This window comes from Lynx canadensis, chromosome A2, assembly GCF_007474595.2.
Source record: "Lynx canadensis isolate LIC74 chromosome A2, mLynCan4.pri.v2, whole genome shotgun sequence".
In the NCBI taxonomy this organism is placed as follows: Eukaryota; Metazoa; Chordata; class Mammalia; order Carnivora; family Felidae; genus Lynx; species Lynx canadensis.
The window spans coordinates 532,518-547,110 of record NC_044304.2 but is presented as its reverse complement, the minus strand read 5'-3'; the positions used below and the strand labels follow the sequence as shown (position 1 = coordinate 547,110).

At 64.1% G+C, this 14,593-nt stretch overlaps 1 protein-coding gene across 1 annotated transcript in view; it reads left to right on the top strand.

The window, feature by feature from the left end:
* The window catches only part of SBNO2 (strawberry notch homolog 2), a 48,821-nt gene that overhangs the window by 19,057 nt on the left and 15,171 nt on the right, over positions 1–14,593 (top strand). Inside the window, exons 5-7 of the mRNA XM_030335037.1 lie at positions 13,350–13,511; positions 13,616–13,740; positions 14,293–14,488. Of these exons, the coding sequence (XP_030190897.1) occupies positions 13,350–13,511; positions 13,616–13,740; positions 14,293–14,488 (483 nt within the window). The remainder of the gene's footprint in view (positions 1–13,349; positions 13,512–13,615; positions 13,741–14,292; positions 14,489–14,593) is intronic.

Below are 14,593 nucleotides of genomic sequence, written 5' to 3'. Positions count from 1 at the left end.
ATGGCACGCGACTTCTCGTGGCGGCCCGGACACCGGGCGCCGCAAGGGGATTCGTGGGAAGGAGCCCGGTGCGATCGGAAGCTGGGGCTGGCAGCAGCCGGGCAGCGTGGTCTCCCTGGGAAGTTTGGAATCCATGGCCCCAGTGGTTTCGCTGCGGCACGCAGTTTGGGAACCGGCCGGCTTGGAGGGCCCCAGAGGCTCAGCTGCCCTGAGCCTGTTTTCCCTGTGAAGTGGGGGCCTGTGGGGGTGGCCGTCTGGGAGGCTGTGGCTCGGACCTGTCAGCTCAAACCCGCTAGAGCCAGACAAGCGCAGTTCAGGAGGCTGGCCGTTGTCCACGAGTGTCCCCCAAATCCGGGTCCACCCAGAGCCTCGGAATGAGACCGTTTTTGGAAACAGGGTCTTTGTGGGTGTCGTTTCGCTGAAGATGGAGATGAGGTGATCCCAGATCACGATGGCCCTAACCCTAAAGGAGGAGAGACACAGACACAGAGGAAGCACGTGACCCCGAGGCAGCGTGAGCCACGCGGCCACGAGCAGGGATGCCAGGAGCTGGGCGAGGCAGGAGGGGCCTCCCCTGGAGCCTCCCGGGGATCGCGGCCCGTGACACCTTGACCTGGGGTGTCTCCCCCGCGGGGCCATCGGGGCACACCGGTGTGTTGTTTAAGTCCTCCCTCTCCATCTGGGACGCTTTGTGGCCGCCCAGGAAACGACCTGGCCAGGCCTGGAGGAGATGGGAGCACAGGGGCCCCCCTGGCCCTTGGGGGCGCACGCCGGCCTCGTCTGGCCCCCAGACCTCCCAGGGTGAGGAGTCAGTGGGAGGGGGATGGGAGGGCCCTGTGGACGGGGCCCCGTCCCGCAAGGGATGCCCCGGCCCCTCTGTTTGGTGGCCGCCGTCGCCCAGCCCGGGACGCAGCTGGTCCGTCCGCGGCCCGAGACCCTCTCTGGCCTGCCGTGCCTCGGGGCTGGCGGCCCTGCCTGGCAATGAGCCCCGATGAAGTTCCTCCGCACGTGTCCCCGACACAGCTCCACATCCAGACGTGGCGTCTCGTGATGCTGACGCCCACGCTGGGGCGTCACCTGCCGCACAGACGGGGAAGCTGAGGCTCGGGTGCACGCAGGCCCCGCCCCAGTAGCCGCCCCCCGGCCCCGCTCCCCCGACTGTGTCTATGCCCTCAGCCTGCACAGCTGCTCCTGGCTCTGCCCGGAGCAGACACGCTTTCTTCCACCAAGACCCCCTCGGGGCCACCGCGCCCGTTTCTCATCACGTGCAGGGGAGCTCAGCTGCACCCATCCCGCGGATACTTAGCATCTGCTGAACGTGGCGGGAGCCTACCCTGCCGGGGGCACCTTGAACCCAGGTCTTTTTCTAAAGCCGCTTCTTCAAACAAAATCTCACCCCGTGCCAAGTGTGGGATTGACAGATGTGAGACCAAAGTTCAGATGCGGTGAAGGGTCTTGAGGCCCTGTTGGTCTCCATCACCTCCCTCGTGACCCCTGGGCCTGGGGGCGAGGACAGGAAGGGGGCCAGACCGAGCTTGGCATTCGAGGCCCTTCACAGCTGTGCCTCAGCCTGTGGACCCACCGCAGACACCCTCTGTTCCTAACTGACCAAATAACATCACCATGGTGACAGGCAAAGGGTCAGCCTCAAAGACGTCCCCGTCCTGATCGTGGGACCGGGGACCTGTCCCCTCACGCAGCAGAGGAGACCTCGTCAAGGCCCCCGAGGCGGGGGTAGTCCTGGGTGCTCCGGGGGGCCCGGCGGCCTCACGAGGCCCTCTCGAGAGGGAGGCGGAGGATCAGAGGCAGAGAGACAGGCAGACCCCGCGCTGCTGGCCGCGAGGATGAGGAGGGGCTGTGGGCCCAGGATGCGCCCCCTCTGGAAGCCGGAAAAGGGGGGAGAGGGCTGTCCCTGGGGCCCCGGGGAGGAACATAGCTCTCCATTTCGGACTTCTGATTTCCAGAACCATAAGGTAATAAGCGTGTGCTATTTTAAGCCGTGAGGTTTGTGGTAGTTCATTACAGTGGCAAGAGGAATCTGATGGACCATGTGAAGCCCTCACGTGGCCCCTGGCACGCTCTCGAAATGTCCCCACTGTTGTAGAAGTCAGAAGAAATTGGAATAGAAAAGCCAGAGCTGGGCTGGGGCAAGGAGTGGACGTAGGCCTGCAGGCCTTGACGTACCTCCTCCTAACTAAACCTGAGCTCTGAGTTTCCTAGCAGCCAAAGCAAAAAGAGAAAGGAGAGGAGCTGTGTGACTCTTGTTGCCTGCAGAGAGAAAGCTTCTCTCCCAATGTCCTTCTGGGGCACCGAGCAGTTCCTTGGGGTCGGCATCCCGCGCCCATCTCCCCGGGGACTGCTTATGGCGTTGGTTCCCAGTCCCGTGGTTGGTCTTGGCTCCAGCTTTGCTGTCTGAGGGCCTTTGTTCCTCCTGTTGTGACTACGGCTGAATCATTGGACGTTAGGGGTACCGGGTTCTGTACCAGGAACCAGGAACCTCCCCTGGTTCTGTACGTGAGCCGACCCAGACCCAGGACCCTTGGTGGCAGGTTGGTCACGCCTTGATGTGGGGTCCTTGTTTTATTTTTGTTGTTGTTGTTAATTTTAATTTTATTTTTAAGTAAACTGTGTGTCTGAAATGGGGCTTGAACTCGTGACCCCAAGATCAAGAGTTGCATGCTCTACTGGCTGAGTCCATCAGGCATGCCAGGGTTCCTGTTTTACAGACACCCAGGTGGGGCCCACATCCTGTGGGACCCTGCTGTCAGGAATGCAGGAGGTCAAGGCTAACCCCCACTCTGAGGTGGCTCTGCCCTGCGCGGGGTGGGCCTGGCGTTCAAACCACGAGCCCCCTGCAGAGGCCCAGAGCCCAGGGGCCCAGGTTCCAGTTCGGAAGGCCCATCCACCCAGGGGTTATCTATAAATTCAAGGTCTGATACTCTCTTTTTCTGTTTGTTCGTTAAGGTTTTCGTGACAAGATGACTTTCAAAGCACTTTAGGTTATAGGGAGGTTGCAAAAACAGTACCAACTCTTCTCGAAAACTGTCACTCGTTTGCCCAGTGTCCTGGCACGTTGTTGTCTTCTGGAACCACGGTCCATTATCACGGCGCAGAGAGTAGCCCCCGCACAGCACCAGTGACTGACCAGAGGGCCGGGGCCGGGGCCCCGAGGCCTCTGTAGAGAGCTGGTCGGTCGCCGCCGAGGGCCCCTGCCTGGGCTGGCCTGGGGCCCTCACGCTAAGGAGGGGTTCTGTGTTGTTGACAGGAGTCCCGCAGACGGGGCGCTGCGTCCTCCTGGGGCGTCACTTCCAAGCCTGCTGGCGTTGGTGTGCCTTACCGCTGACGGTCCTGCCCTCCAGCCCCGGTTGGGGACCGCCCCGCGCCTCCCTGTCCCCCATCCACTGTCAGGTCGCTGCCATTTTCCCCTCTCCCCCTGCGAGGGTGCATCAGGGACCCTGGTCCCTTGTGGTGGGGAGGGGGGTGGATTTCCCCAGGCACCGGTAGACGTTGCCTGCAGTGACCGCCGCCACGGGGTCTGGCTGGCAGACGTTTCTGTCCTTGCTCCGCCCTGTCGATCAGCCGGAGGTCTTCTGTAGGGAGAGCTGTGCCTTCCCTCACTCGGTCATGTTGGTGACAACACGGGCTACGGTCAGGTGCTAGCCGCTGCTTCTGTGTTGGCTGTTGGAGCATCTGTCCCTCTGTGTCCTCCCTTGTAGACACTAGGAATGGCCCAGGCTCACTCCCTGAAGTCCCTGCCTCAGCCTTCATGCCACCTGCTTCCCCAGGGAAGGGCCCCTTCTCACTGTGCGTGGCACGGAGCCACTGAGGCTCCCACGTCTGTTAGCGACCTGGATAGTCGAGGGGCCCCACGTGGGGTCTCCCACCGCCCGGGAGCACTGTGTGTTGGGTGTGAGTGCGTGGCTTTTCATTCGTTCTTTACATTTGGGTGAGATATGATTTGCATATCACACAATTCACCGACTTAGCAAATTCACCGGGTTATGCAACTACCACCTCCATGTAATTCCAGAATGTTCCATCACCCCAAAAGGAACCCCCTTCCCGGCAGTGGATGAGTCTGTTCTGGACGTTTCACACACGTGGACTCACACCCCGTGTGGCCTCTCGAGTCGGGTTCCCTCCCTGAGCGTCGCGTGTTCAGGGTACGTCCGCGAGGCGGCGGGGGCGGGAGCCTCGCTCCTGCTCGCGGCCGAGGGACGTGCGCGTCCGTGGTGGATGTGTTGTGTGTGTCCGTGTATCCCTCGTTGGGCATCTGGGTTGTTCCCACAGCGCGGATTCGGGTGACTGAATTGTGCTGCTGTGAACATCGGGAACCGGCTTCTTTGTGGACCTGAATCTGATTGGGGGGAGGTACTTGGGGAAATGTTGAAGTCGTGGCGGCGGGTGAAGGACTCAACGTCGCAGCGCGGCCCTCCCAAGGCCTCCTGCCTGCAGCCCTCGCTGCCCCGCCCCTCAAGCCCTCCCCCGCGTTCTCCCCACCCTGGTATCTGGGGTCCTGGTTGTGGGCGTGACCACCCGACCCTCCCTGCTACACCCCCAGTGCTCATCCTCACTGCTTCCCCCCCCCCCCCCCCCCCGCAGATGCGTTCCCTGGGAGTGGGGGCTGCCCCGACCCCTCCTCCCAAGGTCACCTGGACCCCTAACGTCTCAGCTGGACTCTGGGGGAGGGCACTTCTTTACACACTGAGCCCCCCTCACTCTGTCATTGGAGCGGGCGTGCACCCTGAGAGTCCAGGCGTCTCGGGTGGGTCCCGCGTCCACTCAGTGAGGACACTTGCCGTCTGCCGGCCTGGGGCTTCTGGGAAGCCAGGATGAGGTCACAGCTCAGAAAAGCGCTTTGCGAACTCTCAGCAGCTCTCCGGTGAGGGGCGGGCGGCAAATGGATTTCAGCAGGGATCAGAGGCCCGGCACGCCCCGCCGGCAGGCTCCCAGGAGTTACTGGCATCGGCAAACCGAGCGAGCGGGAGGTTTCCTCTCAAAGGAAGCCCGTTGGTTCACACTGAGCCGCGGCCGAGAACCCACCCCCACCCCCGCCCCCAGCTCCGCGGTCCAGCCGAGGGCCATGGCCAAGGAAGCCCCGCTCTGTGGTCTGTACTAAGGGCCGCAGACAGGTGGCGACAGGGAGCACAGGTGTCTCCAGAGGGTCTCTGCACAGAAACTGGGACACCAGGAACCGGGAACCGGGGACAGGGACGAGGACGGGAGGGAGGGGCTGTGAGGCCTGCAGAAAAGCCCTTGGTCAGGGTCTGGCCACAGGGAGCAGAGCTCCAGCCTCTCCTGATGGCAACAGGGTGGTCAGGGTCAGTTTTCTGGCTGAGGCTGCTGTCCCCATGACAGTGGGCTAGGGCAGCAGTGTCTTAGGGGGCTGTGGGAGCTGGGGCGGCCCCCAGAGAGCACCGCAAGCAGGGAGACCTGGCGCCAGTTCTGGGGCCACAAGTCCTAGATCAGAGGGAGGGTCCTGGGGGCTCCAGATGTCCCTTGGCCTGTGCCACCTGCAGCAGCACCTGCCCCCGTGGCCTATGGTTGCCTCCCCACGCACCTATGTCCAGATTTCCCTCCTACAAGGACACCAGTCACTGGGTTGGGCCCACCTGACTCCTGTACGACCTTATCTTAACTGATTGTATTTGCAAAGATTCTATACCCAAATAAGGTCCCCTTCACAGGCACTAGGGGGTCAAGACTTGGACATGTCATTGGGGGGGACACAATTCACCCCTCAACAGGAACATTCCAGCAATGCAGTGTGCCTGAGGGGAGCCTGCAATGCCCACCACACTCTCTGCCGTAAGTCAGGACACGCAGGCCACCTGGGCACAGGCTTGCTGTGGGGGCCTGGTGGGGAGGGGAGAGCCCCAAACAGACCGGGAGGGTCTTGGGAATACCGGGGCAGCTGGGCCTCGCCCGCCCCTCTGTATGTGGCCTGGCCACAGGGCAGAGGGTCAGTCTGGGGCCAGAGAGAGGGTCCCACCAGACAGCACTGCGGCCCAGACGCAGCCAGACGGGGACGGAACCAGTCACGTCCCTGGTCACGACCCCACTCACACTGGTGCCGGGGCCTCTGCCAAGACCCCCACTCGGCCCCTCCACCCCTGTCCAGACTCGTAGCAGACCCACACAGCCTGCGGCCACCGGGGGCAGGGGGGGGGGGGCACAGGACAGCCCTGAGGGTGCTGACTTTTTGGTGTGGGAACCCCCCACCCGGTTTCCCTGTCTCCTCAGGGCCACCCTTGCCTATCAGTCTGGTGCCGAGATTTGGGGGACAGATACTCAAAGGTCAGTAACTGTGCTGGAAACTTGATGGACTTTATGCTAAATGTAATAATGAGAGCCTGGCCCAGGCACTGCGTTCATCTTTTATTTCAGTTCCCAGTGATTATTTTTAAACGGAGTCAGAACTGGGGCGCCTGGGGGGCTCAGTCGGTTGAGGGTCCGACTTCGGCTCAGGTCACGATCTCACGGTTTGTAGGTTCGAGCCCCGCGTTGGGCTGTCAGCAGGGAGCCTGCTTGGGATCTTCTGTCCCCTTCTCTGCCCCATGTGTGTCTCTCAAAAATACACATTTAAAACTGAGTCGGGGGGCGCCTGGGTGGCGCAGTCGGTTAAGCGTCCGACCTCAGCCAGGTCACGATCTCGCGGTCCGTGAGTTCGAGCCCCGCGTCAGGCTCCGGGCTGATGGCTCGGAGCCTGGAGCCTGTTTCCGATTCTGTGTCTCCCTCTCTCTCTGCCCCTCCCCCATTCATGCTCTGTCTCTCTCTGTCCCAAAAATAAATAAATGTTGAAAAAAAAAAATTAAAAAAAAAAAACAAAAAACTGAGTCGGGGCACCTGGGTGGCTCAGTTGGTTAAGCATGCAACTCTTGGTTTCGGCTCAGGTCGTGATCTCATGGTTTGTCAGCTGAAGCCCAGCATCAGGCTCTGTGCTGACATGGGAGCCTGCTTGGGATTCTCTCCCTCTCTCTGTCCCTCCCCTGCTCACACTGTCTCTGTGTCTCTCTAAATAAATAAACAAACGAACTTTAAAAAATCAATAAACGAAAATAAAACTGAGAATTCATATGCCTTAAAATCCATGCTTTTGGGGCGCCTGGCTGGCTCCACTGGTAGAGTGCATGACTCTTGATCTCAGTGTGGTGAGTTCAAGCCCCATACTGGGTGTAGAGCCTACTTAAAAAAAAAAAAAAAAGAATAAAAACTGTTATAAAAAAATAGTAAAAGCCACTCTTTTAAGTAAATTCACAGAATTGTGCAACCACCACCTCTAATTCCAGAACATTCCTCATCTAAAAGCAACCCTGTCCCCATCAGCCATCACCTCCCCATCCCCGGCCCCCATGAGCCCTCTTCCCATCGTGGATGAGCCCGTCCTGGACGTTTCACGCACTCAGACTCACACCCCGCGGGGCCTCTCGTGTCTGGTTGGCTCCCTGAGCGTCGCGTGTTCAGGGTCCGTCCACGGGAGGGGGGGGGGGGGTGCCTCACCCCTGCTGGCGGCCGAGGGGCGTGCGCGGTGGACCCGGTCATCTGTGCGCATGCGCGGGGGACGCGGTCATGTGTGGGCGTGCGGGTGGGGTTGCGTGGACGTGAGTGTTCGTGTCTCTCGGGTGTGGACCCGGCAGTGGGGTCGCGGGGTCGTGTGGTGACCCTGGGGTTGACCTGACGAGGAACTGACCGCGGGCCTGTCTTCCAGAGAGACCGTCCCGCTTCTCGTCCCCACCGCCAGCCGGGGGTTCTGGTTCCTCCGCTTCCGCTGACGCTTAGCCGTAGTCGGCTGAGTGTCGCGGTCCCGGCGGCCGGCCGGGAGGTGGTGTCTCACGGGTTTCGGTTTGCGTTTGCTCGTTGCCTGACGGTGTCGAGTGTCTCTCTGCCGGCTGGTCGCCGTTTGCGCTTCCCCTGCACACGCGGTGGCCCCAGCCAGGCCCGGCCCTCCCCTCCCGTTGCTGGGGTTCCGGCGTCTGCCGGCCGTGAGGTGCGGGCAGGACAGGGGCAGCCACGGTGGCCTTGTTGCGTCTGCAGCATTGGACCCCGCGGTCCCTCATTGTCCCTGACCAGGCCCGCGGCCCGGGGTCTCTCCCCAGCGAGAGCCCCTGGTGTGTCCATGCCCCCCCAGCCTATGCTGCGAGGCTCGCCTCACCAGCTTGCTCCTCTCAGCCAAGTGACGGCTACGTGGCACAAACACCCTACCAGGTGGGTTTTCTTTTCTTTTAAAAAAATTTTTAAGCTTATTTATTTTTGAGAGCGAGAGAGCGCGCGCGTGCACACACACACACACACGCATGCACACCCCAGTGGGAGGGGCAGAGAGAAGGGGAGACACAGAACCCGAAGCAGGCTCCAGCCCCCGAGCTGTCAGCACAGAGCCGGACGCGGGGCTCGAACCCACGAACCGTGAGATCATGACCTGAGCCGAAGTCGGAGGCTCAACCGACTGAGCCACCCAGGCGCCCCCAAAGTAGGTTTTCTAAAAGCAACAGTTGTTTCCCCGGGGAAGAGGACACCTGACCCCACAGGGTATGCCAGGGGTCTCACACCCCCTGCCTGCAAGCCCTGCCCGTGTCCCACCCTCTGTGCGGGGCCGAGGGGTGCAGGCGCAGGCCGGGAGAGGAAAGAATGGGGGTGTCAGGGGCAGCCATACCCCTTGGCAAAGTTCCAGGAGAAGGAGCACGGTGGGGGCCGGGTTCCCGAGGGGGACGCACACACTCCAGTTGAGGCGGTAGCGTGAGCGAAGGCCCGGGGCTGGGGGGTGTGAGCCCAGGGAGGCGGTGGAGACGGCCGCCGGGTGCTTGGGGGGCAGCTGGCGAAGGCCCCTGTCCAAGCCCGGGAGCTGCCCGGAGGGGGCATGAAGGCACCGGCCGGGCCTTAGGGCGCCGGACCGGCCACCCTGCGGTCTGGGGAAACCGAGGCGGGCCGGCCGGGAGGGCCCCCCCCCCCGGCGGGGTGGGCGGTGGGGGGCGCCGGGGCGGCAGGGTGCGAGCCGGCGGGCGGGGGCCCGGCCCCGCCGAGAGGTCTGTGGCTAGATTCCGCCCAGTACAGGAATTCTCGCTCTGCCAGTAATCACCCTGACTTCCCAGGCGGCCATCATTTCCTGAAAGTCAGCCGCCTTAGGGGAAGTCGGCGCTGGCGGTGACTAAACCAACATGCAAATGCAGCCGGGCTGAGAGCGGCCGGGCGGCCGCGGTCCGGAGGGAGCCGCCCGCCGCCTTCCCGGGACCCGCCGCGGCCGCGCCATGTCCCGGCTGCGGCTCTGGCTGCACCTCGCGGCTCTCAACAAGGTAACCCTCCGCGCCGCCCGCGGGGCTCCGGGCGGGGAAGGCGGCCGCCCGCGTCCTCGGAGCGGGGCCGCGGGGCCTGGGGCGCGCAGGTGCGCGGCCGGCACCTTCCGGGCTGCGCCCAGCCGCCCCCCAGGGCTCAGCGCCCGACCTTGACAGCGTCTGGGGTGCCCCGGGACAGAGCTGGCGGAGTGCTGTCCGCTCGGGCTCCGATTGGCCAGGTAGGAGCGCCCCGGCCCTCCGGCCCTCCTCCGGCCCCCCAGGGCTCCGGGAAGGGGTCCAGCCCCTCCCCGGGGGCCCCGCGTGACAGAGCCTGTCTCTGCAGGGCATTCCTGGGGTCTGAGTGTGTGCAGCAACCCCCCCTCGCCCCAGGGAAGGCCCAGAGCAGGTCTGGGGTGGGGGCCATCCTGTCCCCACCCGCCGGTCTGTGGCCAGAGCGGGGCCACTATTTGGCAGCTCCCCCGGGTCCCGCCAGGTCTTCGCCTGGTGCGGGGAACCCCCAAATGCTGCGAGACAGTAACCACAGCAGGTGACCCCCAAAACCGTCAGGGTGACCAGCTTGCTCCCGCCCCACTGAAACAGCGGATGGGGCCAGGTGGGAGCCTGGGGTCTGAGGGGCAGGCGCTTTGCGGGGTGCCCACAGAGGGTTCGTTTGGATTTGGCTTGTCTTGGAGGTCTGCTTGGTGGCTGCTGGGCCTCAGGTCCCGACAGGGGGGCTGCTGGGTGAGCCGCCCCTGGGTGGGGTCAGCTCCTGCCCCATCCTGCCGCCAACTCCTTATAGGGAGTGGAGCTGGGAGGGACTCTTGGTGACCCGCTTTGAGGCCCAGCCTCCCTTTGGCCCAAGAATCAAGGTGAGGGCTGCCGAGGGCAGCATCCCCACCGGTTTTTGTTTTTGTTTTTGTTTTTGTTTTTGTTTTTGTTTTTGTTTTTTAAGAGAGGGTGAGTGAGGATGAGCAGGGGAGAGGGGGCAGAGGGAGAGGGAGTTGGGGAGCAGTCTCCACGCCCAGCTCTAAGCCCAACGGTGGGCTCACTCAACTCGCTCTGTGGGGATCCTGGGATCACAACCTGAGCCAAAATCAGGAGTCGCTGGCTCAATTGACTGAGCCATCCAGGCGCCCCCATCCCCGCTCGTTAAATACCTTTTGTCTCGGAGCAGCGTGACGCGCAGTCACTGAAGGTAGCGCGGTTCCCACGCCCCGGCCCCTGTTCACACCGCACCTCAGCACGATGCGTCTGTCGGTGGGACAGGCAGGCGCCCATACATTATTATCGATCAAAGATCCCTCGGCCTCCCGTGTCCTCGTTCTGTCCCCGACCCCACCGGGACACCGCGCGCGTGAATCGGGTTCTCCCTCTCCTTAGCCCCCGCTGGGCTGAGACGCTTTCTCCACCTCTTCTCCGGGCAGGCGGTCAGCAGGAGGACTGGACAGGCTTCCTGCAGGATGTCCCCTCCCCTCCCCTCCCCCCCCCCCCCCCGGGTTCGTCCCACGATGGCTCTGAGCGAAGTGTCTGGCTCAGGCCGTCACACCTGGGGCCCCCGCTGCCCACGAGGTTCCTCACCGCTGACGTTGACCTTGGTCTCCGGCCGGGTGTGCCGGTCGGGCTCCACACGGTCCTTGTGGGCAGGGGTCGCCGCGTGCAGCCCACGCACGGCTATGGTCCCCCTGAGCACCCACCTCATCGGGGCTCCTCCCCACCTGCCCATCCTACTGCTGGTGACCGTTTTCCCTTTAGGAAGCAGGGCCACCCCTCAGGGCCCCTTGGGGCTGCCAGCTTCATGGGCTCAGGGGCTGTTGTCACTCTGACCAGGCTTGGTTGGCGCCCTCTGGGAAGGCCACCCTCAGATGCGGTCCCAGAGAGGTTTTAGCCAGGACACACAGCAACCCCCACCCCTACCCAGCCCCCACCCCAGGCAGCCTGCAGGGGTCCGTGCTCCATGCTGTTTCATAGGGAGCGGGCGGCCAGCTTCTGTGGCCCAGCCTCTCCTGGCGTTATCTGCCAGACTCGGGCTCGGTCACCTCTGACCCCAGCTGCCCCGGAATGGGGCAGAGTCCGTAGGAGGTCCTGGTGGGCAGAGAGCAGTCCTCATGGTCAGCCAGGCCAGACCCCACGCTGCCACCTGAGCCCTCCCCCAACCCACAGATGGCTGCTGTGGCCTGGTGAGCTACTGGGCTCTCACGTGAGGGTGATGGGCGTCCCAAGTGTCGGGTGTGCCTTTTCCCACTGTGAGCATGGTGTTCCCTGCTTCTGCGCACTTTTGCAGCCCAGCGCTGCGGACTTTTGCAGACCTTCCCTGGGCCACCACCTGCCTGAGCTGGTCTTGCCAGCCGCTGTCTGCCTCCTCGCCGGGACTCGCCCAGGCTGGCAGGTCCTACCGGGGTCCGCCTCCCACGGGTCTGGGCTTGGTGCCGCTGAGGGGCGGGAGCGAGTGGCAGTCCCTCTGGCTTCCCATATGCTATCTGCCACCAGGGCGCCTCGGGGTGGCATCCAGTCAAGGCACACCAGCTGACGTGGGCACGGGTTTTCTTTGCAGCACAGGTCCTGAGTCCCAGCCTGGCTCTGGGACCAGCCCCATCTGGTAGAGAGTCTCCTGCATTTAGTCTCCCTCAGGGGGGCCTGACCCCCTCCGTGCCCACCCCCTCCCGAGGGCACAACGGGCCGGAGCCTGCACAGTCCTGGGGCTGTGTGTGCTCTGGCATCGGAGCGAGCTGGGCGTTATCACTTAGAGACACCCCCCCACCCAGGAATGGGGATCTGACGCCAACACAGATCGATGGGAGGGGAGCTCCAGAAACAGCCCTCCCAGATGGAGTGGGGCAGGAGCACCAGCCGAGACCAGGGGCCTGTTCTCAGGGACCTGGGGGCTGCAAGGATGCCACCTCCACCCCCAGAAGCCAGTTCAACTGTGGTCTTGGAGGCCGAGCCAGCTGCATACAGGCGGGCTCCAGGCCCACACGTCCCCTTCATCCCCAGAGCCCAGGACGCCCGCTGGCCAGCCCTGCCTGTCCGCCTCGCCGTCCCCCCGTGCCTATGCACTGGCATCCCACCCGGCTGGCCCTGGCCTTCCAGTGGCCCCGACAGCCCGAGACACGTAGACGGTGCACAGGGCCTGGGGACTCCGTTGGTCCTACATGCGGCCTCATCCAACCCCACTGGCCTCTGCCCTGCTCACAAAATGCCCCCACTGACTGACCTGAGATGTCAGCGTGATCTGGTCCTCTGTTGTGGAGGTCCGGCTGGAAGGGCCTCGTCTGGGTGGGGCTGTGGGACTCCCTCCCCATGAGGAGTCGGCTGAGGGCTGTGCCCCCACCCCCTGACCCGGGCCTGCAGGGCCTCAGGGATGGGGAAGGAGGCCTGCCCCTCCCCAGCTTCAGGCACCCAGCGTCCCCCTGTGCAAAACTGGACACCTACTGCCCCCTCCTGGTGGCTAGTGGTATGAACACCAGAACCCAGCAGGGCGCTATGGGGGTCTCCGGCTGGGGGGCTCACTCCAGGCTGGCCCAGGAGCCCTTGGGGGCTGGTCTCCGAGTGTCCTTGGTATCCGGTGCAAACCGGGTATACACAGGTTCTCAGTGCCTGTGGACCAGGGGTGGGAGGGAGGGCGACGTGGGAACACCCCGCACTGCGTCCGATTTTCTTTAAATTTAGGTTTCTGAATTGTGTGTACCGTGTACAGCACGCCACCTCCTGGAAGGCGTGGGGCTCTCTGTGTTCTGACATCCGTGCGCTGGTGTCACATGTGCCCAGTGTCACCTAATTCCAGAACGTTCCATCTCCCCAAACGCAACCCCGTCCCCGTCAGCCGTCGCCTCCACCCCTTCAGCCCCTCCCCCGTCCCCATGAGCCCCCTTCCCGTCCGTGGATGAGTCTGTTCTGGGCGTTTCCCAGACGCGGACTCACACCCCGGGTGGCCTCTCGTGTCCGGTTCCCTCCCTGAGCGTCGTGTGTTCGGGGTCCGTCCGCGGGGCGGCGGGGGAGGGCGCCTGGCTCCTGCTGGCAGCAGGCGTGTCCACTGCGTGGCTGCCGCCAGCCCGGCCGCTTCTCATCCCGCCCGTCCCACAGGACTCCACGTACCTCGACGACCTCTCCAACGCCTCCATCTTCTCCTCGTCCGTGGACTCCCTCTCAGACATCGCGGACACGCCTGACTTCCTGCCGGCTGACAGCCTCAGCCAGGTGCCCACCATCTGGGATGTGAGCACTGGCCCCTCCGCCCAGGACAAGGTCAGCGCCCTCTGAGGGCCCCGTCCACGGGCCGGGGGCGGGTCCGGGTTGTTCACAGACGGCAGTGAGCTCGCAGGTCAGGCGTCCTCGTGTTTCCCGCACAGCCCGGGAAACGCACGGACCGGGGCGGGACCTTCTGTGAAAGGTCCTGTGGCGGTCAGGCACCAACCTCGCTGCCTCCCCTGGCTCGGCGCCCACACTCTGCCCTGCTGGGGACCTTCCCCAGGAGGTGAGCAGGAAGCAGCTTCTAACACTGCTGCTTCTCACCCTGGCGCTTCTGCGCCCAGGACCTTGGGCAGTGGCTGGAGGCACCGGAGGGGGTGCCCCCGGCCAGCCTTCTGCAGGGGGTAGAGCGCTGGGTTGGCGTCTGTGAAGCTGCTTCCTCGGGACACGGGCGGGGGCGGGGAAGACGAGGCCAGGCAGGAGCCGCCAGAGGTGAGCAGGGTCTCCGCGTGCGCCAGGCCCAGACTCCGGCTCGTTCCCAGGACCGGGGCACCAGGCACATCGGTGAGGAAGACCGGGGCTGATGCCGGGCTTGGGGAGCCCTCGCCCATCCAGGCCTCTTACGGTTGTCTGCTGGGAGAGAAGCCTCTAGCTTTCGGGGGCCAGAACCCTCATTCAAGGCTGACGGGCGGCATCGGAAACACGGATGGGGGCCACGCGTGTCCGAGGGGGAGCAGCCCCTTCCACCCAGAGCCAGCCGGGTGGAGCCCGGGGAGCCCTGCCAGGTGGTGCACAGTACTGAACACGATGCCCGCCCGGCCACTTTGCTGTTCCTCAGGCAGCGTCCACGGCCCAGACGCAGAAGAGCCGGGCCTGGGAAGTCTGGGGCCCGGCATGGGGCCAGCAGAGGGACGGGAAGTGCCCGAGGCAGCCTGGCGCGGTCCCTGCCCTTGACAGCCATGGTGGCGACCCCGGCCCCCTCCTGCGTCCGGGCCGAAGGCCCTCCGAGCGGCCCACTGCTCCCGGTGGAGAACGTGAGGCACGGTGGCTTGGAGCGGACGGCAGGGCGCGCCGGCACCCACACCCCGCTGTTTGCCAGCCCGCCGGCCTGACTCAGCCTTCCAGGAACCCGGGCCAGG